This window comes from Anser brachyrhynchus, assembly GCF_964034855.1.
Source record: "Anser brachyrhynchus genome assembly, chromosome: 32".
NCBI lineage: Eukaryota > Metazoa > Chordata > Aves > Anseriformes > Anatidae > Anser > Anser brachyrhynchus.
In genome coordinates, this window is record NC_137725.1 from 138,317 (window position 1) to 166,291 (window position 27,975).

Genomic DNA, 27,975 nt, shown 5'->3' on the forward strand with positions numbered 1-27,975 from the left:
GCGGCGGGTGCCCGCGGGCAGCGACGCGCAAAGGGGTGCGGGGATCCCACGGGGGGGGCACCCATGGGTGGGCAGGGATCCCACGGGTGGGGGGGGGGGGCACCCAGGTGAGCGTGCGCGCACGTGCGCACGGAGAAACCCCCCCACACACACACCCCGGGGGGTGGGGAGCACCCATAAAAGCGCATGCGCTGGCGCGGACCCCACGCGAGCACCCACGCGTGTGGTCAGCACCCAAAGGGGGTGAGCGTGCCCCCCCCCTCCCCCCCCCGTGGGTGTGCAAACGTGCGTGGCCCTCCCCACCCGCCGGCACACGTGTGTGGGGCCGTGTGGGGAGCCCCGTGGTGGTGCACACGCGTGTGGGGCCGTGGGGGTGCACCCGTGTCCGTGCACGCGTGGGGGGGGCGTCGGGGGAGCCCCGTGCACACGCGTCGCTCACCCACACGTGGTGCACACGTGTGTGGGGAGCCCCGTGGTGGTGCACACGCGTGTGGGGCCGTGGGGGGAGCCCCGTGGTGGTGCACACGCGTGTGGGGCCGTGGGGGTGCACCCGTGTCTGTGCACGTGTGGGGGGGACGTCGGGGGAGCCCCGTGCACACGTGTTGCTCACCCACACGTGGTGCACATGCGTGCAGGGAGCCCCGTGTTGGTGCACATGCGTGCGGGGAGCCCCGTGTTGTGCACACGCGTGCGGGGAGCCCCGTGTTGGTGCACACGCGTGTGGAGCCGTGGGGGGAGCCCCGTGCACACGTGCCCAGCAACACACGTGAGTCGCACGCGCGTGTAGCCATAGCATGAGCGCCCACACGGCTCCCGCGCGTGTGTATCCACGGCGTGAGCACCCACGTGAGCTGCACACGCGTGTGTCAATAGCGAGCACCCATGTGAGCTGCACGCGCGTGTGTCGGCATAGCGTGAGCACCCACATGAGCCCCACACGTGTGTATCCATGACACGAACACCAGTGGGCACCCCACACATGTGTATCCACAACACGAACACCCATGGCTGCTCCACATGCATGTATCCACAGTGCGAACACCCATGGGTGCCCCACACACGTGTCAATGACACAAACACCCACAGGTGTCCACATGCGTACAGCCATGACATGAACACCCACGGGTGCTCCACAGACGTATATCCACAACACGAACACCCATGGGTGCCCTGCACACCTGTAACCACAACACGAGCACCCACGGGTGCCCTGCACACAGGTATCCATGACACAAACGCCTATGAGTGCCGCACAGACGTATATCCACAACACGAACACTCATGGGTGCCCCGCACACATATATCCACGACATGAACACCCATGGGTGCCCACACACGGATATCCATGACACGAACACCCATGGGTGCCCCAGATGTGTGTATCCACAACGTGAGCACCCACATGTGTATATTCACGGCACGAACACCCATGGGTGCCCCACACATGTTTATCCATGACACCAACACCCATGGGTGCCCACGTGCGTATATCCACAACACAAGCACCCATGGGTGCCCCACATACATATATCCACAACCCAAACAACCACGGGTGCTCACATGCATATATCCACGACATGAGCACCCATGGGTGCCCCACACCTGTTTATCCATGACACCAACACGCACGGGTGCCCACACGCATATATCCACGACATGAGCACCCATGGGTGCCCACACACATATATCCACGATATGAACACCCATGGGTGCCCCACACATGTTTATCCATGACACCAACATCCACGGGTGCCCACACACGTATACCCACAACACGAGCACCCATGGGTGCCCCACAGACATGTATCCATGACATGCCCACCCATGGGTGCCCCCCACTCACACCCCCCCTCCCCCCCCGCAGGCCCAGCGGACCCCCCCAGACCCCCCCCACCCCCCCCGCCCCGGTGCCCCCGCCATGTAGCCGCGCGCGCCGCCCGCCATGGAGCCGCCGGACAACGCCATCATCGCGCTGCACTACAACTACACGGGCAAGCTGCACGCCGGGCGCTACCGCGGCAGCCTGCGGCCCGAGGCCGTCGCCTTCCTGGCCGTCTGCGGCGTCATCGTGCTGGAGAACCTGGTGGTGCTGGTGGCCCTGTGGCGCGACAAGAAGCTGCACTCGCCCATGTACTACCTGCTGGGCAACCTGACGCTCTCCGACCTGCTGGCCGGCGTGGCCTACACCGCCAACATCGCCATGTCCGGCGCCACCACGCTGCGCCTGACGCCGGCGCTCTGGTTCCTGCGCGAGGGCGGCGTCTTCGCCACCTTGGCCGCCTCGGTGCTCAGCCTGCTGGCCATCGCGGTGGAGCGGCACCTCACCATGGCGCGGGTGGCGGTGGCCCGCGGGGACAAGAAGGGGAGGATGCTGGCGCTGGCGGGGGCCAGCTGGGGGGCGGCGGTGGCGCTGGCGGCGCTGCCGGGCCTGGGCTGGAACTGCCTGGGGGACCTGGCGGCCTGCTCCACCGTGCTGCCGCTCTACTCCAAGGGCTACGTCTTCTTCTGCGTGGCGCTCTTCCTCGCCATCCTGGTGGCCATCGTCATCCTCTACGCCCGCGTCTACCGGGCGGCGCGGGGCAGCGGGCGGCGCCTGGGGGGGAGGCGGAGGGCGCGGGCCTACCTGGCGCTGCTGCGGACGGTGGCGGTGGTGGTGGGGGCCTTCATCGCCTGCTGGCTGCCCCTCTTCCTCCTCCTGCTGCTGGACGCCTGGGGGTGCCCGGGGGCGTGCGCCGTGCTCTACCAGGCCGATTATTTCCTGGGGGTGGCCATGGCCAACTCCCTGCTCAACCCCCTGCTCTACACCCTGACCAGCCGGGAGCTGTGCCGCGCCGTCGGGAGGCTGCTGGGGGCGGGGGGCTGCTGCCGCGACCCCCCCGGCGAAGGGACCAGGAGGGGGCTGCCCGGCACCGGGGGGGGGAAGCGGGAGCCGCTCGGGGACGGCGAGGGCGGAGGGGGGGGGACACCAGCGGCTCGACGGGGCCCCAGGGGGGGAAAGGGGCGCAGGGGGGGCAGGGGTGATGTGGGGGGGGGCCTGGCGCTGTCCCCGTCCTTGTCCCCGTCCCCATGTCCCCGTCCCCATGTCCCCATCCCTGTCCCCCCCCCATCCCCGTCAAGCCTGGGGGGGGTCCCCGTCCCCGTCTTGTCACTGTTGTTGTCCCCCCCCCCCCCGTGACCCCACTGCTCTCTTTGCTTCCCCCCCCCCCCCCGCTCAATTTTTTTTGTAACGCGTTTGTAATAAAAAAAGCCGATTTTGGAGCTTTTTGGAGCCACTGGGCTCGCTGAGTCCCCTTCCGCTGGGGACAGCGCGGGGGACACCGAGAGGTCCCCAGCCGAGGGTGGCAGCGGGACGGGCCCAGCCGCGGGGTGACACGGGGACGCTCAGGGTGACACGGGGACGCCAGAACGTCCCAACCTAGGGTAATGTGGGGACACCCCAGGGGACGTGGGGACACCCAAGGGACACCGAAATGTCCCAATCCAGGGTGACACGGGGGGACCCAGGGGACACGGGGACACCCCAGGGGACAGGGGTACACCCCAGGGGACACGGGGACACCCCAGGGGACACAGCGATGCCAGAATGTCCCAATCCAGGGTGACCTAGGGACACCCAGGGGACCTGGGGACACCCCAGGGGACAGGGGTCACCCAAGGGCCACCGAAATGTCCCAATCCAGGGTGACACGGGGGGACCCAGGGGACACGGGGACACCCCATGGGACAGGGGGACACCCCAGGGGACACGGGGACACCCCAGGGGACACAGCAATGCCAGAATGTCCCAATCCAGGGTGACCTAGGGACACCCAGGGGACACGGGGACACCCCAGGGGACAGGGGTCACCCAAGGGCCACCGAAATGTCCCAATCCAGGTTGACATGGGGGGACCCAGGGGACACAGGGACACCCCAAGGGGCAGGTGACACCCAGACGCCCCAGCCCCGGGTGGCACGGGGACACCCCCAGGGCACAGGGGGACACCCAGGGGACACGGGGATACCCCAGGGGACAGGGGTCACCCAAGGGACACCGAAATGTCCCAATCCAGGCTGACATGGGGGGACCCAGGGGACCTGGGGACACCCCAGGGGGCAGGTGACACCCAGACGCCCCAGCCCCGGGTGGCACGGGGACACCCAGGGGACCTGGGGACACCCCAGGGGACAGGGGGACACCCAAGGGACCTGGGGACACCCCAGGGGGCAGGTGACACCCAGACGCCCCAGCCCCGGGTGACACGGGGACACCCAGGGGACACCCAGGGGACACCCAGGGACCCGCGGCCACCCCAGGGGCCACCCAAGGGCCACGGGGCCACCCCCTGTGACGCACGCGCCACCCACGTGACTCAGGGGCCACACCCCCCGTGACGTCACGCCCCCCACCCCACCCCCTTCTGACCCCTCCCCCCCCCCCGAGGACTTTTATTCTGGCGGGAAACCCGAAGGGGGGGGGACACGCGGCGCGGGGGCGTGGCCTGCGGGTGACGTCACGGGAGGTGGGCGTGGCCGGAGAAGGAGGGGGCGTGGCCAAGGCGGGGGGGGGGACTCTTACTGTGACGTGGGCGCCGCGCGCTGCTTAGTCACGGCCCCCCCCCCGCCCCCCCCCCCTCCCGCACCGCCCCCCCCCGCGCCGCCAGCAGCCGCCGGGGCCGCGCCATGGCCGGGTGAGCCCCCCCCCCAGCCCCCCCCCCCCTCCTCGGGACCCCCCCCATGTCCCCGGGACCCCCCCCCCCCTCCAGAACCCCGCCCCCGGGACCGCCCCCCCCCCGCTCCCTTTGCTCTCCCCCCCCCCCCCCCCCCGGTTTGTTTACACCGAGGGGAGGGGGGGGGCCCAGTCCTCCCCCCCCCCCACCGGTTCGGTGTTTTTGGGGTTAGGGTTGGGGTTTCCCCCCCCCCCCCCAAAAGAAAATATCCGGGGGGGGGCACTGGGATAGTTGGGGGGGGGGGGAGGGAATTGGGGTTACGGGGGGGGGGGGGAGGGGACTGGGACCCCCCCCCCCGTGCCTCAGTTCCCCCCCCCGCGTGTATCGGGGGTGACACCGGGGTCCCCCCCCCGTGCCCCCCCCCCCCCGTTCTACCTGGAGGTTCCCTTCCCCTGCCCCCCCTTGCCCCCCCCGTGCCTCAGTTTCCCCATTGGGTGCTGGGGATCGTGGGGGGGCCCCCCCCATTCCTATGCCCCCCCCCTTTCCCCTGTGCCTCTTCCCCCCCCGCCCCCCCCCATTCTCCAGGGATGATCGCGGGGGGGGGGTCCCCTTCCCCTCCCCCCCCCGTGCCTCAGTTTCCCCCAAATGCCCCAGGGACGATCTGGGGGTGCCCCCTTCCTGCCCCGTGCCTCAGTTTCCCCCCTTATGCTCCAGGGATGACCCTGGGGGGGCGAAGAGTGTTGCCCCCCCCCCCCCGTGCCTCAGTTTCCCCAAATGCCCCAGGGATAATTTGGGGGTGCCTCTTCCCCCCCCCCGGTGCCTCAGTTTCCCCCAAATGCCCCAGGGACGATCTGGGGGTGCCTCTTCCCCCCCCCGTGCCTTAGTTTCCCCCAAATGCCCCAGGGATAATTCAGGGGTCCCCTTCCCTCCCGTGTCTCAGTTTCCCTAAATGCCCCAAGGATAATTTGGGGTGCCTCTTCCCCCCCCCAAATGCCCTCAGTTTCCCCAAGTGCTCCAGGGATAATTCGGGGTCCTCTTCCCCCCTGTGTCTCAGTTTCCCAAAATGCCCCAGGGATAATTTGGGGTCCCCTTCCCTCCCTGTGCCTCAGTTTCCCCAAATGCCCCAGGGGTGATCTGGGGGTGCCTCTTCCCCCTCCCCGTGCCTCAGTTTCCCCCAAATGCCCCAGGGATAATTCGGGTCCCCTTCCCCCCCCGTGCCTCAGTTTCCCCGTCCCCCCCCCCTCTAACCCCTCCTCTCTCCCACAGCTCCGCCGCCGCCGCCGCCGTCCCCCGCGCCGCCCCCCGGGAGCCCCGCGGCCCCCTCTTAGCCCACCCGTAACCCCCCCGGACACCCCCCAAACCCCCCCCCCCCACCACCTCCCGAGCCCCCCGGGGGGGGGGCCTGCCATGCTCCTCCGGCATGTACGCGCCCGAGTGCCAGGCGGAGGTGACGCCGTCGGGGCAGGGGAACCGCTCGTTCAGCTACACCCTGGAGGAGCACCCCAAGCACGCCTTCGGCATCATGAACCAGCTGCGGCTCAGCCGGCAGCTCTGCGACGTCACCCTGCGGGTGCGCTACCGCGACGCCCCCCCCGCCGACTTCCCGGCCCACAAGGTGGTCCTGGCCTCGTCCAGCCCCGTCTTCAAGGCCATGTTCACGGCCGGCCTGCGCGAGCAGGCGATGGAGGTGGTGCCCATCGAAGGGGTGCACCCGCGGGTGATGGAGCGGCTGGTGGAGTTCGCCTACACGGCGTCCATCTCGGTGGGCGAGCGCTGCGTGCTGCACGTGATGAACGGCGCCGTCATGTACCAGATCGACAGCGTGGTGCGCGCCTGCTGCGACTTCCTGGTGCAGCAGCTCGACCCAGCAACGCCATCGGCATCGCCAACTTCGCCGAGCAGATCGGCTGCGCCGAGCTGCACCAGCTGCGCCCGCGAGTACATCTACATGCACTTCGGGGAGGTGAGCCGTGAGGCGGGGCGGGGGGGGGCGGGGGGGGTGGGGGGCGGTCATGGGGGGGGTGGGGGGGAGAGCCCCGTGGGGACGGCGGGGTCATGGGGGGGGGTGGGGAGAGCCCCATGGGCCATGGGGGGGTCCTGGGGGCAGGTTGGGAAGAGCCCCCTAGGAATGGGGGTCCTGGGAGGTTTGGAACTGGGGGGTGTGGGGAGAGCCTCAAGAGGCTGGGGGGGGTTGGGAGGGGATGGGGGGGGTCCTGGGGGGTTGGGGAGAGCCCCGTGGGGGATGGGGGGGTCATGGGGAATGGGGGAGACCCCCATGGGGCTGGGGGGGTCATGGGAGGGAGGGTGGGAAGAGCCCCCTGGGAATGGGGGTCCTGGGAGGTTTGGAACTGGGGGGTGTGGGGAGAGCCCCAAGAGGCTGGGGGGGGGTTGGGAGGGGATGGGGGGGGGTCCTGGGGGTGTGGGGAGAGGCCCCATGGGGATGGGGGGGCTCATGGGGAATGGGGGAGACCCCCATGGGGATGGGGGGCTCATGGGGGGTGTGGGGAGAGCCCCATGGGGATGGGGGGCCTGGAGGATGTGGGGAACATTGGAACTGGGGGACATGGGGAGACCCATGAGGGTCTGGGGGTGCTGGGGGGGTGGGGAGAGCCCCGTGGGGGATGGGGGGGTCATGGGGAATGGGGGAGACCCCCATGGGGCTGGGGGGGTCATGGGAGGGAGGGTGGGAAGAGCCCCCTGGGAATGGGGGTCCTGGGAGGTTTGGAATTGGGGAGTGTGGGGAGAGCCCCAAGAGGCTGGGGGGGGGTTGGGAGGGGATGGGGAGGGGTCCTGGGGGGGTGGGGAGAGCCCCATGGGGATGGGGGGGTCATGGGGAATGGGGGAGACCCCCGTGGGGATGGGGGGGTCATGGGGGGTGTGGGGAGAGCCCCGTGGGGATGGAGGACCTGGGGAGGTTTGAAACTGGGGGGTGTGGGGAGAACCCTGAGGGTCTGGGGGTCCTGGGGGGTGTGGGGGAGAGCCCTGTGGGGATGGGGGGGTCCTGGGGAATGGGGGAGACCCCATGGGGATGGGGGGCCTAGGGGTGTGGGGAGAGCCCCGTGGGGATGGGGGTATCATAGGGGGTGTAGGGAGAGCCCCATGGGGATGGGGGGTATGGGGAGGTTTGGAGCTGGGGGGTGTGGGGAGAGCCCCGTGGGGATGGGGGGTCATGGGGAGCATAGGGGGGTCCTGGGGAAGGGGGGAGAGCCCTGAGGGGGTAGGGGGCCTGGGGAGACCCCCGTGGGGATGGGGGGTGCTGGGGGTGTGCAGAGACCCCCCGAGGGGCTGGGGGTCCTCGGGAAGGGGGGGAGGCTTGGAACTGGGGGGGGATGTGGGGAGCCCCTTATGGCGCTGGGGGTCCCGGGGGGACGTGGGGACCCCTGGGGGGGGGCTCTAGGGGATGGGGACAGGCTCTGCATCCCACCGGGGCCCCCCGACAGACCCCGTGGACCCCCCCCACTCCCCCCCGGCGGCTCTTTCCACTTGAAGGCGCCGGGGTGATGCCAGGATTGCCGGAATGGGGGGTCACCGCATGTCTCCCCCCCCCCCCAAAAAAAAACCAAACCAGGTCTCGAAGCAGGAGGAGTTCTTCAACCTGTCGCACTGCCAGCTGGCCACGCTGATCAGCCGCGACGAGCTGAACGTGCGCTGCGAGTCCGAGGTGTTCCACGCCTGCATCAACTGGGTGCAGTACGACTGCGAGCACCGGCGCCCCTACGTGCAGGCGCTGCTGCGCGCCGTGCGCTGCCACGCGCTCACCCCGCACTTCCTCCAGCTGCAGCTCCAGAAGTGCGAGCTGCTGCGCTCCGACGCCCGCTCCAAGGACTACCTGGCGCAGATCTTCCAGGACCTCACCCTCCACAAACCCACCCAGGTGCTCCCCGGCCGGGCCCCCAAAGTCGGGCAGCTCATTTACACGGCCGGCGGCTACTACCGCCAGTCCCTGGGCTACCTGGAGGCCTTCAACCCCCGCGACGGTTCCTGGGTGCGCCTGGCCGACCTGCAGGTGCCCCGCAGCGGCCTGGGGGGTTGCGTGGTGGGGGGGCTCTTCTACGCCGTGGGGGGGCGGAACAACTCCCCCGACGGCAACACCGACTCGGCCGCCATCGACTGCTACAACCCCATGACGAACCGCTGGTCGCCCTGCGCCCCCATGAGCGTCCCCCGCAACCGCATCGGGGTGGGGGGTGATCGACGGCATGATCTACGCCGTGGGGGGGTCGCACGGCTGCGTGCACCACAGCAGCGTGGAGAGGTGAGGCCGGGGGGGGGTTAACTGGGGGGGGGGGGGGGGGGGGGGCAAGGATTTGGCCTGGGGGGAAAGGATTTGGCCGCATGGGGGCAAGGAGGTGCCCTGGGGGGGGCACAAGGAGCTGCCCTGGGGGGGGCAAAGGAGCTGCCCTGGGGGGGGTGCAAGGATCTGTCCTGGGGGGGCACAAGGAAGCTGCCCTGGAAGGGGACAAGGAGCTGGCCTGGGGGGGGTGCAAGGATCTGCCCTGGGGGCGAAAGGATCTGCCCTGGGGGGGGCACAAGGAGCTGCCCTGGGGGGGGGCATGAGGATCTGTCCTGGAAGGGGAGAAGGATCTGCCCTGGGGGGGCACAAGGATCTGTCCTGGAAGGGGACAAGGAGCTGTCCTGGGGGGGGGGGGCAAGAATCTGTCTTGGGGGGGCACGAGGATCTGCCCTGGGGGGGGGGGGGGTGCAAGGAGCTGCCCTGGGAGGGGCAAGAATCTGTCCGGGGGGGGCACAAGGATCTGTCCTGGAAGGGGACAAGGATCTGCCCTGGGGGGGGTGCAAGGAGCTGCCCTGGGGGGGCAAGGATCTGTCCTGGAGGGGGGGGGGGGAGGAAGAATCTGTTGGGGGGGGGGGGCACAAGGATCTGTCTTGGAGGGCAAGGAGCTGCCCTGGGGGGGGGGGGCACAAGGGGGGGCAAGGATCTGCCTTGGGTCCAATAACGCCAGCCCCCCCCCGGGGGGAAAGAAAGAATCTGCCCCAGGGCTGACACAGAGCTGCCCTAAATGTGGGGGGGAAAAGGGGGCCGTTCTGCTCCGGGGGGGGGCACAGATCTGCCCGGGGGGGGGGGCACAGATCTGCCCCAGTGCTGCTGAAGCCCCCCCAGGGGTGTTCCTGCGGGGAAATACCCACCCCAGGTCCATTAACACAAGCCTCGGGGTGGGGGGGTGGGGGGGGGGACAGGTTTACCCCGACTCTAATAACATGAGTTTGGGGGTGTCCGGGGGGGGGGCAGCCATAAATAAGCCCCCAGGGCTGGTAAGAGGGCTGCTTTGGGGGGGGGGGGGGCACAGAGTTGCTTTGGGGGGGGGGGGGGGGATTAGACCCACCCTGGTGCCAACAGCAGGACCCCAAGGCTACTTGGGGGGGGGGGGTCCCAAAAGGATCCTGCGTGCCCCAAGATTTGGGATGGGGGGGGGCTTTATCCCTGTCATGTCTGTGTCCGTCCCCCCCCCCAGGTATGAGCCGGAGCGGGACGAGTGGCAGCTGGTGGCCCCCATGCTGACGCGCCGCATCGGGGTGGGGGTGGCGGTGCTCAACCGGCTCCTTTACGCCGTGGGGGGGTTCGACGGCACGGCCCGGCTGCGCTCGGCCGAGTGCTACCACCCCGAGCGGGACGCCTGGAGAGCCATCGCCCCCATGGCCAGCATCCGCAGCGGGGCCGGTGAGACGGGGCTGGGGGGGTCCGGGGGGGGGGGGGGGGGGGCGAGGAGGGGGGTTTTGGGGGGGGCAGCCCGAAAAGAAGGGGTTGGGAGAGGAAAAAAGGGGTCTGGGAGAGGAAAAAAGGGGTCTGGGAGAGCAGGGGGACGGCTGCTGGAGCCATAAGGGGGGGAGGGGGGGCAATGAGATGGGGCTGGGGGGGTCCCAGGGGGCGAGGAGGGGGATTTTGGGGGGGGCAGCCTGAAAAGAAGGGGCTGGGAGAGGAAAAACGGGGGCCGGGAGAGGAAAAATGGGGTTTGGGAGAGCAGGGAGACGGCTGCTGGAGCCCCAAGGGGGGGGGGGGGGCTGGGGGGTCCTAAGGGGTGAAGAGGGGGATTTTGGGGGGGGCAGCCTGAAAAGAAGGGGCTGGGAGAAGAAAAAAGGGGTCTGGGAGAGGGAAAATGGGGTTTGGGAGAGCAGGGAGATGCTGCCAGAGCCCCAAGGGGGGGGCAGTGAGATGGGGCCGGGGGGGTCCCAGGGGGCGAGGAGGGGGATTTTGGGGGGGGCAGCCTGAAAAGAAGGGGCTGGGAGAAGAAAAGAAGGGGCTGGGGGCAATGAGATGGGGCTGGGGGGGTCCCAGGGGGCGAGGAGGGGGCTTTTGGGGGCGCAGCCTGAAAAGAAGGGGCTGGGAGAAGAAAAAAGGGGTCTGGGAGAGGAAAAATGGGGTCTGGGAGAGCAGGGAGATGGCTGCTGGAGCCCCAAGGGGGGGGGGCAATGAGATGGGGCCGGGGGGGGTCCCAGGGTGAGGAGGGGGATTTTGGGGGGGGGCAGCCTGAAAAGAAGGGGCTGGGAGAAGAAAAAAGGGGTCTGGGAGAGGGAAAATGGGGTTTGGGGAGAGCAGGGAGATGCTGCCAGAGCCCCAAGGGGGGTTGCAGGGAAGGTTTGGGGGGGGGAGGGTCTTTGGTGGTGGTGGGGGGGGGTGTTATGGGTTATTGCTTTTTGATGGGGCGCGGGGCTGAAATTGGGGGGATTTAGGTTAAATAAGGGTGGACTTCTTCCCTCTGAGGGCCCGGGGAAGGAGCTGAGGGCGCTGGAAGCGCTCCCGGCCAGGCCGGAGGCGGGGGGGCAAATTCGGGCGCCTGCCCCGCCGGGACGGGACTTTGGGGGTCCCTTTTACCACCCCCCCCAAAAAAAAAAAAAAAAACTCGTTCCTTGTCCCGGTCCCGGGCAGGGGTCTGCGCCCTCAACAACTGCATCTACGCCATGGGGGGCTACGACGGCAGCGACCAGCTCAACAGCACCGAGCGCTACGACGTGGAGAGTGACAGCTGGAGCTTCGCGGCGCCCATGCGGCACCGCCGCAGCGCCCTGGGCGTCACCGTCTACCAGGGCAAGATCTACGTGCTGGGTAGGCCCGGGGGGGGGGACTTGGGGGGGGTCTGGGGGGGTCTGGCGGTGGAAATGGAGCCCTAAAGGCTTTAATTATTTTTTTTGGGGGGGGATTTGGGGAGATGGGGGGGGTCTGGCAGTGGAAACGGAGCCCTGAACTCTCTAATTTTATTTTTTTTTGGGGGGTTCTGGCGGTGGAAATGGAGCCCTAAAGGCTTTATTTGTTTTGGGGGGGGGGGGGTTGGGGAGATGGGGGGGGTCTGGTGGTGGAAACGGAGCCCTAAATGCTTTATTTTTTTTTGGAGGGGGGGTTTTGGAGAGATGGGGGGGGGGTCTGGTGGTGGAAACGGAGCCCTAAACGCTTTAATTATTATTTATTTTTGAGGGGTTTGGGGGGGGGGGCTCTACGTGCTGGGTAGGCCTGGGGGCGAGAGGGGGGGGGGGACTTGGGGGGGGTCTGGCGGTGGAAACGGAGCCCTAAACGCTTTAATTATTATTTTTTTGGGGGGGGGGGGTATGCTCTACGTGCTGGGTAGGCTTGGGGCTGGCATGGGGGGGGTTGGGGAGATGGGGGGTGTTCTGGCGGTGGAAATGGAGCCCTAAACGCTTTAATTATTATTATTTTTTTTGGGGGGGGGGGGGTTGGTGCGCGCAGGGGGCTACGACGGCCACACCTTCCTGGATTCGGTGGAGTGCTACGACCCGGCCGAGGACGCGTGGACGGAGGTGACGCGGATGACGTCGGGGCGCAGCGGCGTCGGCGTGGCCATCACCATGGAGCCCTGCAAGCCGGGCGACCGCAAGGCGGGCGAGCGGCGCGAGTGCCCCTGCTAGCCCCGGCGCCGCCGTGGGGGACGGGCTGCGTGCCGCGGCACCGGGGGGGGGGCACACAGACACGCAGGAGCGGCGTATTTTTATTTTTTACCCCCCCCCACCACACCACTATCCGTTCCCCACGGCGGCAGCCCCACGCCTTCGGACTGAGCGGCACCAGGGACAGCTCGAGGGGCTGCGGGGCTCTCCCCCACCCCCCAAAAATCCCCACCCCCCCAACAAAAGCTCCCGGCCGGGGAGGGGGGGATCCGGCCTCGTGCCGCGTTTGCAGCCTGGCAGCGATGGGACTGCTTTTAATGATTTCCGAATTTCTTCTCCCCCCCCCCCCCCCAGCCCCCGTTGTTACAGGAATAAAATAAAAAATACCTTTGCAATTAACCCGGGGGGGCGGCAGGCACCGCGGCGGGGCTGGTGTGGCCCAGGCCGGGCCAAACGGAGCCAAACCGAGCCAAACGGAGCCGTGCCGTGCCGAACCGAGCCAAACCGAGCCAAACGGAGCCGTGGTGCTTGCTCACCACGCCGTCGGCACCAGGCTCCACAAGTAGTCGCTGACGAAGCAGCGCGAGTGCTGGCGGCCGTCGATGTCGATGGGCTGGGCGATGTCGGGGCCGTAGTGGACTTTTTTTGGGGGGGGGGAAGGAAAAAAAAGGGGGTGACGACGGGGTGTGGGGGGCACCGGGCGCCGTGGGGAGGCGGGGGGGGGGACACTCACTGCCTTTGATCCGCGCCGGCTCGGCCTCGTAGTCCCAGTCGATGCGGCTGATCTTGTAGTAGAGCTGCGTCACGTAGCTGCGAGGGGGGGGGGGCAGGTGTGAGGGGGGGCCCCCCAGGGGAAGAAAGGGGGCGCCAGGAGCCCCCAAACGGGGACGAAAAGCCAGCTGGGGTGGGGGGGGCCCTACTCACGCGGTGGAGGGCACCGCCTCGTCCTCCCGCTCGCCGCCCTCCTCCAGCCGCCGGCTCTGCCCCCGCAGCTCCTCCAGCTCCTGCCGCAGGGCGGTGGGGCCGTGAAGGAAGATAGGTGGGTGCGTGGGGGGGGCCCCCCCCCCAAAAAAAAAACACCACCCCAAAGAGACCACCTCCCCAAAGAGACCACGCGGTCACCGCTCACGGGGCAATGCGCTTGCTTGAGGCCCTCCGTTTCCATTTTACGCCATGCTCGCCCGCCTAGTGGGGCGAGGGAATTTTTTTGGGGGGGGGGAGCCGACCGGGGGAAGTTTTGGGGGATTTTGGCGAAGGTTTCTGCAGGGTTTACCCGTGCCGAACGTCCGGCACGGGGCCGGGTAAATAAATAATGCACCAGGGGAAGGGCGTGAAGTGCACCGAGCACCACGGGCCGCGGGGGCTGGGCGGCGAAGTGCCCGAGGGGCCGGCAGCGGCCGAGGGAAGGCACCGGCCCGCTCTGGGTGCCGCAGGGCTGAAAAAAAAGACGTAAAATTATCAAATTATCAAATTATCAGGTTGGGGGGGGTCCGAAGGAGGGCTACGAGGACGCCGGGAGGGCAAAACGCGTGAGGAGCGCTCGGCGCGTGGGGCGAGAAGGGTGAGGGGCGGCCCCCCCGTCGCGGCTCGAGGGTCCCCGCGGGTCCCTCGCGAGGCGGGACGTTGTGGGAAGTGGCGGCTCGCGTCCCAAAAAGGATATTCGTTGGCGGCCTGCAGCGCGGCACCGGCCTCCCGCGCCCGCGCCGCCTCCTCCTCCAGCTCCCGCAGCCGCTGCCGGCCCCGCTGCAGCTCCCGCTCCCGCTCCAGCAGGCTCCGCGCCACCGCCTCCTCCGCCGCCGCCAGCTCTGCGAGCACGCGGGGAGGGTGACGGGGACGCGGGGACAAAACGGGGGGACACGGGGGGGGACACAGGGGGGACACCCACCCGTCACCGTTTGGGCGGCAGCGGCCTGGACGCCCAGCAGCTTGTCCTCGGCGCGGCGGCGCTTGTCCAGGCTGCGGCGCAGGCGGGCGCCGGCCCAGTCCTCCAGCAGCACCTTGAGCAGCTCCTTGCTCACCTCCTCCAGCTCCTGCAGCCGCTCGCTCAGCATGGCCGGGTGGGGGGGGGCCCGGGGGGGGGTCACACAGGTCCTGGAAATTGGGAAGGGGGGGAAAGTGAGGGGTTGGGGGGGGTTTGGGGGGCACAAGGAGGGGGGTGGGGGGGATAATGGGGAGGTGGGGGGGAGAGGGTGAGCTGGGGGGGATTTGGGGGTTGGGGGGGGCAGTGACAGGTCCTGGGGGGGGCAGAGGGTGTGTTTTGGGGGGGGGGGCACAGGAGTGAGGGGTTGGGGGGGTTGGGGGGATAACAGGGACTTGGGGGGGAGAGGGTGAGGGTCTGGGGGGGATTTGGGGTTTAAGGGGGGGGCACAGAAGTTGGGGGGGGGGCAGTGACAGGTCCTAGGGGGGGCAGAGGGTGAGGTTTGGGGGGGGGGCACAAGGAGGGGGGTGGGGGGGATAACGGGGACTTGGGGGGGACAGGGTGAGGGGCTGGGGGGGGGATTTGGGGGTTAAGGGGGGGGGGCACAGAAGTTGGGGGGGGGCAGTGACAGGTCCTGGGGGGGCAGAGGGTGAGGTTTGGGGGGGGGGGGCACAGGAGTGAGGGGTTGGGGGGGTTGGGGGGATAACAGGGACTTGAGGGGGAGAGGGTGAGGGTCTGGGGGGGATTTGGGGGTTAAGGGGGGGGCGTAGAGTGGGGGGGGGCAGTGACAGGTCCTGGGGGGGCAGAGGGTGAGGTTGTGGGGGGGGTGGGACAGGGGTGAGGGGCTCTTGGGGGGGTTTGGGGGTCACAAGGAGGGGGGTGGTGGGGATAACAGGGACTTGGGGGGGGACAGGGTGAGGGGCTGGGGGGGGATTTGGGGGTTGGGGGGGGCAGTGACAGGTCCTGGGGGGGCAGAGGGTGAGGTTTGGGGGGGGCACAAGGAGGGGGGTGGGGAGGATAATAGGGACTTGGGGGGGGACAGGGTGAGTGGCTGGGGGGGGATTTGGGGGTTGGGGGGGGGCAGTGACAGGTCCTGGGGGGGCAGAGGGTGAGGTTTGGGGGGGGCACAAGGAGGGGGGTGGGGAGGATAACAGGGACTTGGGGGGGACAGGGTGAGGGGCTGGGGGGGGATTTGGGGGGGTGTAGAGGTGGGGGGGAGCAGTGACAGGTCCTGGGGGGGCAGAGGGTGAGGTTTGGGGGGGGGGGGGGGGCACAGGAGTGAGGGGCTGGGGGGGGGGGTTTGGGGGTTATGGGCGGGGGGGCATAGAGTGGGAGGGGGGCAGTGACAGGCCCTGGGGGGGGGAGGGGGAAGGGGCTGAGGGGTTTTTTTTGGGGGGGGGGCTCAGGCCTCCATTTGGGGGGGGGGGGGGCGGGCCTCAGGCCTCCATTTTCCACAGGGGGGACCCGGGGGGGTGCTCTGACCGGCCCCGACCCGTCCCCATTAACCCCCCCCCCGCAGTTAACCCCCACCCAGCACCCCCGGGCCCTGTCCCCACCCCGGGGGGGGCTTTAAGGTCCCCTCCCCCCCCAATTCCTTCCCCCCCCCCCCCGTTACCGGAGCTGCGCGCGCTGGGATTTTTGAACCGGGGGGGCGGGGCCTCTACTGCGCATGCGCCGCCCTCCCCCCTCTCCCCCCGCCCCTCCGCCATCACCCGGAAGTGGCGCCCACGGGGCCCTTCTGGCCGCCTCGGAGGCCTCCTCTCTATGGTGCGGGAGGTGTTGGGGGTCCTGGGACCCCCCCCAGGGGGCTGAGTTTAGGCCTGGACCCCCCCCAACGGGGTCTGGGGACCCCCCCCCGGACCTGGGGACCCCCCCGTGGCTGTGGGAACCCCCCCCCCTGCGCTGGAGGACCCCCCAAGTCCTATAGGGTCCTATAGGGCCGACCTATGGGACCCCCCCCAATACCAAACCCTGGGACCCCCCCCCCGGCCTTTGGGACCCCCCCCCCATGGCCATAGGACCCCCCCCCCAAGATCTGGGCCAACCTCTGGGACCCCCTATAAACCTGTGCCCCCCCCCCCCGACCCCATTCAACCACACTCTGCCCCCCCCTCCCCATATTTACCCCACCCCCCCAAAAAATTTGGCCCCCCAAATAAAAAGCACAGCCCCCCCCCAGCACGCTCCCTTCTCCTCTTTATTTGAGCTCATTGCAGCCGGTGGTGGGTTTTTTTTTTTGGGGGGGGGGACACAGGAGAAGAGGGCGCGGGGAAAAGGGGGGGGGGGGGAATCCGGCTGCTGGAGACCCCCGGGGGGGTCCCCAGGGGATTTTTTGGGGGGGGTAGGGGGGGGGGTCTCGCCCCCCCCCCCCCCCCGGGGATCGCAGCCCACCTATTCACAGTATGTACAGCAACGCCCCGCGTACAAAAATAAAAGCTCTGCGCGTCCCCCCCCCCCGCTGTGACCCCCCCCCAAAAAAAAACGTGTGTGGGAGGGGGGGGGGGTTGCACCCCCCACCCCCCCCCAGCACCATTGCACCCAGCTCATCCCCCCCCCCAAAAAAATATGGGCGACGCAGCCCCGATGCTACAGTACTGTGTGCAGAAATGGTGCCCCCCCCCCCCCCAACCGCCCCCCCCCCGGGCTGTCTGCTTGGGGTCTGCCCGCCCCCCCGGACCTGGGGGGGGGCACCTTGTTATTGCTTCACCTCTATTGGGGATTTTTTTGGGGGGGGGGGGGCACCCCCCCAGCACCCCATGATGGCCTGGACCCTCGCCCTGCACAGACCCCAGTGGGTTTGGGGGTGCTGGGGGGGGGGGGGCACCAAAGCCCCCCCCCCCACCCCCCGAGGGCTGCCCCCCCACCCCCTCAAAATGGCTTTGGGGGGGGGGGACAAATTCCTTCTCACTCCCCCGGGGGTCCCTGTGCAAAAGGAGGAGCGAGCGGAAGACTTTGGGGGGGGGGGGACGCGCCCCAAATTCTGGGGGAAAGCTGCCCCCCCCCCCCCCGGACCCCCCCGAGCTGGCTCTGCCCCCCCCCCGAGAAATGGCTTTTGGGTGATTGACTGGTTTTTTGGGGGGGGGGGGACGAAGTGCATGTTCCCTTTTTTTTTGTTGTTTTCCCGGGGTGTGGGGGGGGCTTTTTCTTTTTTTTTTTGTCTTTTGCAGGTTTTTTTTTAAAAAATACAATAAAAATCCCCCTCTCCCCCCCCCCCCCCCCCAAAAAAAAAAAAAACATTAAAATAAAATAAAACAAATCCGAGTTCTGCTCGAGCGGAGGGAGCCCCCCCCCAAATAAACCCACGTTGAATAGGGGGGGGGGTCCTGAGGGGGGGGGGGGTCACCACTCCCCGGCCGCGTCGTCTTTCGAGGTCCCGTCACTGTCCTTGTCCTCGTCCCCCGGGGGGGCGCTGGGGGGGCCCTCGCCCTCTTCCTCCAGCGTCAGCTCGAAGTGGAAGCGGTCGGGGCCGGGGTGGGGGCCGGGGTGGGGGTCTTCGGGGGGGGGCGAGGGGCTCTGGGGGATCATGCTGTGGTACCAGTCCCGGTTGTCCTCCAGCGTGTCCAGGATGTCCTGGGCGTCGGGGTGCACCAGGTCGGCCCACGTCTCCCACAGCGGGTGCACGATGTAGTCGATGAAGCCCACCTGGGTGGGGGGGACACACACACACACACCACGGGGGGGGGGAGGTCAGGGGGAGGCACCCGTGGGTGTCCCGCCTGTCATGGGGACGCCTGGGTGGGGTCGTCCAGGAGCTGCTGTGGGGGGTCCCGGTCTGTGTGGGAGGAGGGGGTGTGGGGGCGGCATGGGGCCTGGCCCCACCCAACGGCCACGGCCGTGTGTGGCCACGAGGGGACACCCAGTTGGGGTGACACCACGGGTTCTTGTCCTCATCCAACGTCCATGGCCACGTCCGACCACAAAGGGACACCCAACTGGGGTGACACCACGGGTTCTTGTCCCCATCCAACATCCATGGCCATGTGCAACCACAAAGGGACACCCAAATGGGGTGACACCACGGCTCCCTGTCCCCATCCAACATCTACGGCCATGTCCGACCACAAAGAGACACCCAGTTGGGGTGACACCACAGGTCCCTGTCCCCACCCAACGTCCACGGCCGTGTCCAACCACGAGGGGACACCCAGTTGGGGTGACACCACAGGTCCCTGTCCCCACCCAACGTCCATGGCCATGTGCAACCACAAGAGGACACCCAGTTGGGGTGACACCACGGCTCCATGTCCCCATCCAATGGTTCTCTGTCCCCATCCAACAGCCATGGCCATGTCCAACCATGAAGAGACACCCAACTGGGGTGACACCACAGCTCCATGTCCCCATCAAACGGTTCCCTGTCCCAACCCAACGGCCATGGCCATGGCCAACTACATGGGGCCACCCAGTTGAGGTGACACCACAGGTTCTTGTCCCCATCCAACACCCATGGCCATGTCCAACCACATGGGGCTACCCAGTCAGGGTGACACCACGGGTCCCTGTCCCCATCCAACGTCTATGGCCATGTCCAACCATGAAGAGACACCCATTTGGGGTGACACCACAGCTCCCTGTCCCCATCCAGTGTTTCCCTGACCCCATACGACATCCACGGCCATGTCCAACCACAAAGGGACACCCAACTGTGGTGACACCACGGGTCCCTGTCCCCATCCAACGGCTCCCTGTCCCCACCCAATGGCCATGGCCATGTCCAACCATGAAGAGACGCCCAACTGGGGTGACACCATGGCTTCCTGTCCCCATCCAATGGTTCTCTGTCCCCATCCAACGTCCATGGCCATGTCCAACCACAAAGGGACCCCCATTTGGGATGACACCATGGCTCCCTGTCCCCATCCAATGTTCATGACCATGTCCAACCATGAAGAGACGCCCAACTGGGGTGACACCACGGGTCCCTGTCCCCATCCAATGGTTCCCTCTCCCCACCCAACATCCACGGCCGTGTCCGACCATATGGGACCACCCAGTCGAGGTGACACCGTGGGTCCCTGACCCCATCCAACGCCCACGGCCACGTCCAACCACACGGGGCCACCCGGCCGGGGTGACACGGCGTCCCCCCGCCCGCCGCCCACCTGGGACTTCTCCACGGAGGCGGTGTGCTTGTCGCACATGGGGCTGATCTCCATGCCCCGCTCCCGCTCCTTGTCGCCCTGCCGGAAGAACTCCTCCATGATGCGGTCGGTCCACTGCCGGTACAGCTCCAGCGGCTTGGTGGGGTTGCTCAGGTCGGCGCAGTGCACCATGTTCCGCAGCACCTAGGGGTGCTCCACGTCAGCCCCCAGACCCCCCCTCTGTGTCCCCAACCCCCCAAATAACCCCCCCCTCCCCGCCCCCCACCTGTATCCTGTCCGTGTAGTTGTCCAGCAGCAGCACCCCGGAGCTCGTCACCTTCTTGGTCTCCACCATGGTCTTGAGGTCGGCCAAGAGGCTCATGTGCTTGGACATGTCGGTGGCCAGGACCTGCAGGGACGGGGTCAGGGGGCGGGGGGCGCGCCGGCCCCGGGGGGGGCTCGGGGGGGCCCTACCATGTCGATGACCATCTTGCGCAGGGTCTGGCGCTGCCGCTTGCTGAGGTTCTGGAAGATGTCGCAGTTCTCCTCCTGCAGCAGCTTGAAGCCCACGGCCAGGTGGTGGTTCTCCAGCACCGACTCGTCGTTGTACATCAGCGCCAGCTCCGAATCTGCGGGGGGGGGGGGGGACAGCGGGGGGGTGAGGACAACCCCCCCTCCCAGCCCTTGCACGCCCCACGTGCAAGGTTGGGCACGCGCAACGTGCACGTGCAGATGGCGCACGAAGTAGCAGCAGGTGCGCAAGAAGATGCACGTGGCCAAGGGGGTGCAAGGTAACAGGCAAGACCACGCACGTGCAAGATGATTTGCACACGCAAGGTGACACAGCTTGTGCAAGGTGATGCACGCGTGCAAGATGACACAGGTGTGCAAGACGACATGCACGTGCAGGACACTGTGCGAGTAGCAGCATCGTGCAAGACAGGGTAGATCTAAGTGCACGCGTGCAAGACGACGTGCGTGCAACATGCACGTGCAGGGCAGTTTGCACGTGCAAGGCAACATGCGCATGCGATGCAGTGCGTGTGTGCAAGATGATGCCCGCGTGCAACACCGTGCACGTGCAGGCTTGGCGTGCAAGCCAGCAGCGTGTGCAAGACAACAGGCATGTGCAAGAGGATGCAAGCGTGCACGGTGATGCAGGCATGCAAGACGATGCAGGCGTGCAAGTGCCTGTGCGTGCAAGACGATGTGCATGTGCAAGGCCCCCCCCCCAGGGCCCCCAGCACTCACTGGTGTTGATGAGGAACTGGTTGGAGACGCCGGGGTGGTCGACATCGTGGATGGCGGCGGCGAAGAGAGCCGCCAGGATCTCCAGGTCGGTGAACACCGCCTGCGGCAGCGGCACGCTCAGTGTGGTGCCGGCCCCCCCCAACGTTTGCAGACCCCGATATTTAGGGACCCCGATATGTAGGGACCCTGATATGTAGGGACCCCGATATTTATGGACCCAGATACCTAGGTACCCCAATATTTATGGACCCCAATATGTAGGGACCCTGATATGTAGGGACCCCGATATTTATGGACCCGGATATCTAGGGGCCCTGATATTTTGGGACCCCGATATTTAGGGACCCCGATATCTAGGGACCCTGATATCTAGGGACCCCGATATCTAGGGACCCCGATATCTAGGGATCCCAATATTTAGGGACTCTGATATTTAGGGACCCCGATATCTAGGGACCCTGGCACGCAGAGATCGCAATGGCTGAGGAGCCTGGCACATCAGGAGCCCAACATCTGGGGACACCGGCATCTGGGGGCCATGGCATTTGGGGACCCCACAACCTGGGGACCCCGCTGTCTTGGGAGCGTGGTGTTTGGGGACCCCAGAACCTCAGGAGCCCAAAATCTGGGGACTTTGGAATCTTGCAACCTGGGGCATTTGGGGACCCTGGAATCCGGGAGCACCGAACCCCTTGGGAGCGTGGCACCTGGGGACCCCGGCACCCCAGGAGCCCAATATCTGGGCACCTTGGCACCTCCACACCTCGAGACCCCAACACCTGGGGACAACGGCGTCTCGGGACCGCGGCATTCGGGGACCCCGGCATCTCAGCAGCCCCCCCGTTCGGGGACACCGTGGGGCCACGGCAGCTCAAGTACTCAACCTCTGGGGGCCGTGCCCCTCTTGGGACCGCGTCGGCACCCTGCCGCTTGGACCCCACAGCACCTCCAGACCCCCCCCCCCCAAAAAACCCGAGAGACCCCCTCAGGGCTCACGTCGAGGGCGGGCGTGGAGAGCAGGACGTGCGTGGACTGCATGACGTCGGCGGCGTGCAGGCTGTTGTGGTAGGCGACGTCGGCGTGGTAGTGGTCCTCCAGCGTCAGCGTGTAGGTCAGCAGCGTGTCCACCGGGATCTTAAAGGTCTTCACCAGCTCCCGTTCCTACACCCCGAGGATTTGGGGCGGGGTGGGGGGGGCGGGATCCGAGCATAAAACCCCCTCCCCAGAATTAAAAAAAATAAATAATTAACCCCCCCCCCAAACCACGTGCCCGCTACCTGGAAGATGGTGTACATGATGCAGCTGAGCGAGCGGTTGTTGGAGTACTCGGAGACGCGGAAAATGTTCAGCCCCCACTTGTTGAGGTTGTCCAGCTCCTGGGGTAAAAAGCGGTGGGTCCGGCGGGGTGCCCCCTGCTTCCCCCCCAAAAAAAATCCCCGCTGCCCAACCCCCCAGCTCGCGGCACCTTGCCGAGCAGCTCCTCCTGGTCGGATTTGACGCCGAAGCGAGGGATGCTGCAGTTGGTGAGGCTGCAGCCGTGCGGCAGCTTCTTCACCCCGCTGATGTGGCACATGGGCTGCTGGCGCCTCTTCTTCTCCCGCTCCTTGGGGGTGGGCGACGGGATCTCCACCTCCGTCTGCTTGTCTGGGGGGGGTGCGTTTAGGGGGGGTGCGTTTAGGGGGGGTGTATCTGGGGGGGGGGTTGCATTTAAGGGGTGTGTGTGCAAGGGATGAGCACTTAAGGGGTGTGCATTTAAGGGGAGTGCATTTAAGGGGCGTGCATTTAAGGGGTGTGTGTGCAAGGGATGTGCATTTAAGGGGAGTGCATTTAAGGGATGCTTGTGCAAGGGATGTGCATTTAAAGGGTGTGCATTTAAGGGGTGTGCATTTAAGGGGTGTGTGTGCAAGGGATGTGCTTTTAAGGGGTGTATGTGCAAGGGATGAGCATTTAAGGGGAGTGCATTTAAGGGATGCTTGTGCAAGGGATGTGCATTTAAAACGTGTGCATTTAAGGGGCGTGCATTTAAGGTGTGTGTGTGCAAGGGACGTACATTCAAGGGGTGAGTGTGCAAGGGATGTGCATTTAAGGGGTATGCATTTAAGGGATGAGCATTTAAGGAATGCGCGTTTAAGGGACGAGCATTAAAGGGATGTGTGTGCAACGGATGTGCATTTAAGGGGTGTGCATTTAAAGGGTGAGTGTGCAAGGGATGTGCATCTAAGGGACGTGCATTTAAGGGACACGCATGCACGGGATGTGCGTGCAAGGGACATGCATTTAAGGGGTGAGTGTACAAGAGGTGTGCATTTAAGGGACATGCATTTAAGGGACGTGTGTACAAGGGATGTGCATTTAAGGGATGTGCATTTGCGGGATGCTTGTGCAAGGGACGTGCATTTAAGGGATGCCTGTGTCAGGGATGTGCATGCAAGGATGCGCATGCAAGGATGTGCATTTAAGGGAGGGATGTGCAAGGGATGCCTGTGCAAGGGAAGTATATTTAAGGGATGCATGTGCAAGGGAGCAGGTGTGAGCATGCACATGCAAGGGACGCGCATGCAAGGGAGCATGCAGGAGTGTGTGTGCAAGGGATGTGCGTTTAAGGGATTTATATGCAAACAGTGTGCATGTAAGGGCTGTGTGCAAGGGATGTGCATGCAAGGGAGCAGGTGTGAGCATGTACATGCAAAGGAGGCACATGCAAGGGAGCATGTGGAAGCATGCATGTGCAAAGGATGCATGTGCAAGGGATGTGTGTTTACAGGATGCATGTGCAAGGGATGCATGTGCAAGGAACATGCATTTAAAGGACGCACACGCAAGGAACATGCATTTAAAGGATGCACGTGCAAGGGATGCACGTGCAAGGGATGTGCATTTAAGGGATGCACGTGCAAGGGATGCACGTGCAAGGGATGCACGTGCAAGGGATGTGCATTTAAAGGATGCATGTGCAAAGGATGCATGTGCAAGGGATGTGTGTTTACAGGATGCGTGTGCAAGGGATGCACGTGCAAGGGATTGCATTTAAAGGATGCACGTGCAAGGGATGCACGTGCAAGGGATGCACATGCAAGGAGCGGGCAGAAACACGCATGTGCAAGGGGTGCGCGTGCAAGGGACTGAGATGCAAACAGCGTGCCTTTAAAGGCTGCAGGTGCAAGGGGCGTGCACGCTGATGGGCGCGTGCAAGAGCTGGGGTCCTGGGGGGGGTCTCTTCGTTATCGGGGGGGGGTCCTTTGGGGGGGGGGGGGCTTTTTGGGGGGGGCTCACCCAGGAAGGTGCTGGCGATGTACTCGGACACCTGGTTGCCCGAGCGGCTCATCTCGGAGAGGTGCGTCAGCTCCCGGTTCAGCATCCTCTTGAACTGGGGGGGGGGCACAAAAATTGGGGGGGGGGGTATGGAGGTCAACGTGGGGGGGGGGGTCCCACAGCGTTGCCCCCCCCCCCAAAAAAAAAACACCGCCAGTCCCACGCTCACCCCCTGCGGCGTGCAGGGGTGCAAGGTGGGCACCCCCTGGGGGGGCAGGGATGGGGACCACAGGGCCCCCCCCCCCACTGCAGCACTGCCCTCCCCCCCATTTGACACTGGGGGGGGGTTGGGACCCCCCCCCCCGTTTTGTGACCCTCCCCCCCCCAAATGAGTCCTGGCTGTCCTTGAGCGGGGGGCCCGGATGCGCCCCCCCCACCCCCCCCCCCCCGTGACTCATCCCTCCGGTGCCCGGCTGCGAGGCCCCCAGGGGGGGGCACACGGCCCCGGCCCCCCCCCGAATTTACCAAGAACTCCCCCCAAGCCCCCCCCCCAAAAAAACTTGGGGTGCCCCCCCCCCAAGTTTATAGGAGGCCACATTTGGGCTGGGGGGGGTGAACACAGACCCCCCCCCCAGCACCCCCCCCCAAAAAAAACCAGCCCCCCCCCCCAATTTTTTTTTGGGGGGGGGAGCATCCTCCCGCATCCCTCCCCGCAGCCAATCAGAGCGCGCCGCCCGGTCTCCATGGCGACCGCAGTCTCCATAGCAACTGCCCCATCCCCGCCCGGGTATTTTTTTTGGGGGGGGGGGGGGGCTTTAACCCCTGCTGCGCCACGCATAAAGGGGGGGGGGGTCAGCGAGGTGTGCGCCCCCCCCCGACTTTATCACAGCTCTGCCAACGCCACGGCCCTCCCCAAGCCGCAAAACACCGGGGGGGGGGGGGCACACACAGAGCCCCCCCCGACCCCACCGTGCCCCCCCCCCCAGAAATCCCCCCCCCAATCCCCCCCCCCCCCAAAAAAATCCCCCCACAATCCCCCCCCCATACTCACATGTGTGCCCCCCCCCCCCCCCAAAAGACGCATCCCCGAAGCTGCCCCCGGGCAGTGCCGGGGGGGGGGGGGGTGTCCAAATAGGGATTAAATTTTTTTTATTTTTTTTTTTTTCGGGGGGGGGCCAAGGTCAAAGCCCCCCCCCCGCCCCCCCCCCCCCCCGGCCCTTACCTGGTCCCACCAGCCCACGAGCCAGGGCTTGGCGCAGGTCTCGCAGAAGAAGTCCACCAAGGGCATTTTCTGGCCGCGGGGGGGGCACCGGGCCCCCGCTGCCACCCTAAGGGTGCCCGGGGGGGGGTCAGAACCCCCCCCCCCCCCCCCCCCCAAAAAAAAAGACGACCCCACCCCCCCACCCCCCCCCTTTTCCCCTAGCCGGGCACCCCCTGCCCCTTAACGGCGGGGGGCTGCCTCAGGGCGCGGGGGGTCGTGGGCATGGTGGGAGCCGGGGGGGGGCAGCAGAGCCCCCCCCGGTGCTGCACCCGCCGGGGGGGGGCCCGGTCACATCGCTGCCCCCCCCTTGGCTCACCCCCCCCCCCCCCAAAGGGCCTTGCAACCTTCCCCCCCCCCCCCCCAGGGTGCTGGGGGGGTCAGAGGGGGCCACCCAAGGCCATCGGGGGGGGCTGCAGGGGGGGGGGGAGGTGAGGGGAAGGGGGGGGGAGTCAGGAATGGAGGGGGGGGGTCAGAAATAGGGGGGGGGGTCAGGAATGGGGGGGGGGTCAAGGAGGATGGGGGGAGGAAATGGGGAGGATGGGAGGTGATGGCCAAGGGGGGGGGGGCTGGGGGGGGGTTGGGGTGCGGGGGGGGGACAAAAATGGGGGGGGGGGAAGAAAGGGGGGGGGAGGATGCGGGAGAGTCCGGCAGGGACGCAGGAGGACGCTATGGGATGCTATAGGATTCTATAGGATCCTATAGGAGTCCTATAGGGTGGGGGGGTCCGGGGGGGTCCGGGGGGGTCCGGGGGGGGTCCGGGGGGGTCCTGGGGGGGGGGGGGTCCCGGCGGGTCCCGGCGGCCGAGCGGGGCTGCGGGTGGGGTCCTGACGCCTGCGCGGGGCTGCGGGTGCTCGGCCTCGCTCCTCCCCCCCCCCGGCCCCTCCCTCCTGCGTGTCCCCCCCCCTGCCCCCCCCCCATCCTTGTCCGTCCCCCCCCCACTCTGCTGCCGCCACGGTCACGGCCACGCTGCGGCGTAGGGGGGGGGGGGGGGGGGGGCAGGGATGGGCCCCCCCCCCCCAAGGCCAGGGGGCTGCAAAGGGCATGGGGGGGGGGCTGTAATATGGGGGGGGGGGCTATAAAATGGGGGGGCTGTGATATGGGGGGGGCTGTAATATGGGGGGTCCTGTAAAATGGGGGGGGCTATAATATGGGGGGGCTGTGATATGGGGGGGTCCCTATAAAATGGGGGGGGCTGTAATATGGGGGGGGGGGGTCCTACAAAATGGGGGGGCGGCCTGTAATATGGGGGGGCTGTAATATGGGGGGGGTCCTATAAAATGGGGGGGGGTCACTGTAATATGTTGGGGGAAAAAGGGAGGGGTCCCTATAATATGGGGGGGGCAAGGGGGGGGTCCCTGTAATAGGAGGGTAAAAGGGGGGTCCCTATAATATGGGGGGGGGCAAAAGGGGGGAGGTCACTGTAATATGGGGGGGACAAAGGGGGGGCTCTGTAAATGGGGGGGCAAAGGGGGGGTCCCTATAATATGGGGGGACAGAGGGAGGGGGGTCCCCTGTAATTGGGGGGGCAAAGGGGAGGGGTCCCTATGATATGGGGGGGCAAAGGGGGGGGGGGTCACTGTAATATGGGGGGACAAAAGGGGGGGGGGCTGTAATGGGGTGGGGAGTGGGGGGGATCCCTTTGGCGGGGACCCCCAAGGGTCACCCAGAAATGGGGTGGGGACCCCCACGGGTCCCCTAAACTGGGGTGGGGACCCCCACGGGTCAACCCAAAGGTGGAGTGGGGCCCCCCCCCCCCCCCCCCCGACACCCCCACAGCGGGACGGGGACCCCCCCAGTGGTGACACCGGGGGTGCCCTGCCCAGGGCACGGGGACAGGGGGACACGCGCGGGGACACGCACGGGGACAATGCCACTGCCACCACCGCCGGCCCCTGGGGACCACGCACCGGAGCAGCGCGCCGGACTCTGACCCCAAAGCCCTGGATGCTGACCCCAAAGCCCTGGATGCTGACCCCAAAACCCTGTCCCTGTCCCCAAAGCCCTGTCCCTGTCCCCAAAGCCCTGACCCTGACCCCAAAGCCCTGTCCCTGTCCCCAAAGCCCTGACCCTGTCCCCAAAGCCCTGACCCTGACCCCAAAGCCCTGTCCCTGTCCCAAAAACCCTGTCCCTGTCCCCAAAGCCCTGTCCCTGTCCCCAAAACCCTGTCCCTGTCCCCATGGCGGAGCCGGGGACCCGTTCCCATGGCACAACGGGGGTCTTGTCCCCGTCCCTGTCCCCAAGAGGGTGACAGGTTCCCGTCCCAACCCCACGGCAGAGCTGTGTCCCCGTCCCCACGGCGGAGCCAGGTGCCTGTCACCATCCCTGTCCCCATGGTGGAGACGCGTCCCCACGAGGGAGCCATGTCCCCATCCCTGTCCCCGTGACGGAGCCGTCCCCATGACGGAGCTGTCCCCTGACCCCCATGGCGGAAACACGTCCCCCATGTCCCCACCCCTGTCCCCATGGTGGAGCCATGTCCCCATCCCTGTCCCCACGGTGGAGCCATGTCCCCATGACAGCGTTGTCCCCATCCCTGTCCCCATGGAGGAGACATGTCCCCATGGTGGGGCCATGTCCCCATCCATGGTCCCCATGGTGAAGACGTGTCCCCATGGTGGGGCCATGTCCCCATGGTGGGGCCATGTCCCCATCCACGTCCCCATGGTGAAGACGTGTCCCCATCCCTGTCCCCACGGTGGGACGCCACGT

The 27,975-nt window shown here is 66.8% G+C and overlaps 4 protein-coding genes across 4 annotated transcripts in view; 1 reads left to right on the forward strand and 3 right to left on the reverse strand.

Annotated features, from left to right (window-relative positions):
- The window catches only part of ATG4D (autophagy related 4D cysteine peptidase), a 19,200-nt gene extending 16,740 nt beyond the window's left edge, over positions 1 to 2,460 (reverse strand). Inside the window, exons 1-2 of the mRNA XM_080571449.1 lie at positions 2,186 to 2,460; positions 2,015 to 2,098 (exon numbers count right to left, since the gene is read on the reverse strand). Coding sequence (XP_080427575.1) covers positions 2,015 to 2,098; positions 2,186 to 2,328 — 227 coding nt within the window. The 5' untranslated portion in view covers positions 2,329 to 2,460. The remainder of the gene's footprint in view (positions 1 to 2,014; positions 2,099 to 2,185) is intronic.
- A 2,158-nt stretch (positions 2,461 to 4,618) lies between these two features.
- On the forward strand, positions 4,619 to 12,902 carry KEAP1 (kelch like ECH associated protein 1). Its single transcript, XM_080571525.1, is given in 9 exon segments — positions 4,619 to 4,670; positions 5,916 to 6,514; positions 6,517 to 6,578; positions 6,580 to 6,612; positions 8,218 to 8,832; positions 8,834 to 8,904; positions 10,121 to 10,326; positions 11,533 to 11,709; positions 12,346 to 12,902. Coding segments are annotated over 8 exon segments (1,788 nt in total). The 5' UTR covers positions 4,619 to 4,670; positions 5,916 to 6,069; the 3' UTR covers positions 12,525 to 12,902.
- SPC24 (SPC24 component of NDC80 kinetochore complex) lies at positions 12,802 to 16,086 on the reverse strand. Its single transcript, XM_080571527.1, has 6 exons — positions 16,037 to 16,086; positions 14,389 to 14,594; positions 14,164 to 14,308; positions 13,428 to 13,520; positions 13,237 to 13,313; positions 12,802 to 13,142 (listed from the first exon to the last, which is right to left on the reverse strand). The coding sequence occupies exons 2-6, from the start codon at positions 14,552 to 14,554 to the stop codon at positions 13,036 to 13,038; spliced, it is 588 nt and encodes a 195-aa protein (XP_080427653.1). The 5' UTR covers positions 14,555 to 14,594; positions 16,037 to 16,086; the 3' UTR covers positions 12,802 to 13,035.
- A 1,064-nt stretch (positions 16,087 to 17,150) lies between these two features.
- Positions 17,151 to 25,382, reverse strand: PDE4A (phosphodiesterase 4A). The gene is made up of 10 exons (XM_080571529.1): positions 25,228 to 25,382; positions 24,027 to 24,120; positions 22,219 to 22,397; positions 22,031 to 22,129; positions 21,750 to 21,914; positions 20,754 to 20,853; positions 19,977 to 20,131; positions 19,789 to 19,911; positions 19,524 to 19,706; positions 17,151 to 18,063 (listed from the first exon to the last, which is right to left on the reverse strand). The coding sequence occupies exons 1-10, from the start codon at positions 25,291 to 25,293 to the stop codon at positions 17,761 to 17,763; spliced, it is 1,467 nt and encodes a 488-aa protein (XP_080427655.1). The 5' UTR covers positions 25,294 to 25,382; the 3' UTR covers positions 17,151 to 17,760.
- Positions 25,383 to 27,975: the final 2,593 nt, after the last annotated feature.

What these genes read in the sequence shown, in the direction of transcription:
- SPC24 (XM_080571527.1), bottom strand. Translation starts at nt 14,554, where the DNA reads ATGCTGAGCGAGCGGCTGCAGGAGCTGGAGGAGGTGAGCAAGGAGCTG. An exon ending in TGCCGCCCAAACGGTGACGG is followed by an intron (nt 14,309 to 14,388) that starts GTGGGTGTCCCC and finishes GCGTGCTCGCAG; the next exon opens with AGCTGGCGGCGGCGGAGGAG. An exon ending in GCGCTGCAGGCCGCCAACGA is followed by an intron (nt 13,521 to 14,163) that starts ATATCCTTTTTG and finishes TCACGGCCCCAC; the next exon opens with CGCCCTGCGGCAGGAGCTGG.
- PDE4A (XM_080571529.1), bottom strand. Translation starts at nt 25,293, where the DNA reads ATGCCCTTGGTGGACTTCTTCTGCGAGACCTGCGCCAAGCCCTGGCTC. An exon ending in TCGTGGGCTGGTGGGACCAG is followed by an intron (nt 24,121 to 25,227) that starts GTAAGGGCCGGG and finishes CCCCCCCCCCAG; the next exon opens with TTCAAGAGGATGCTGAACCG. An exon ending in CCAGTTCCTCATCAACACCA is followed by an intron (nt 20,132 to 20,753) that starts GTGAGTGCTGGG and finishes CCCCCCCCGCAG; the next exon opens with ATTCGGAGCTGGCGCTGATG.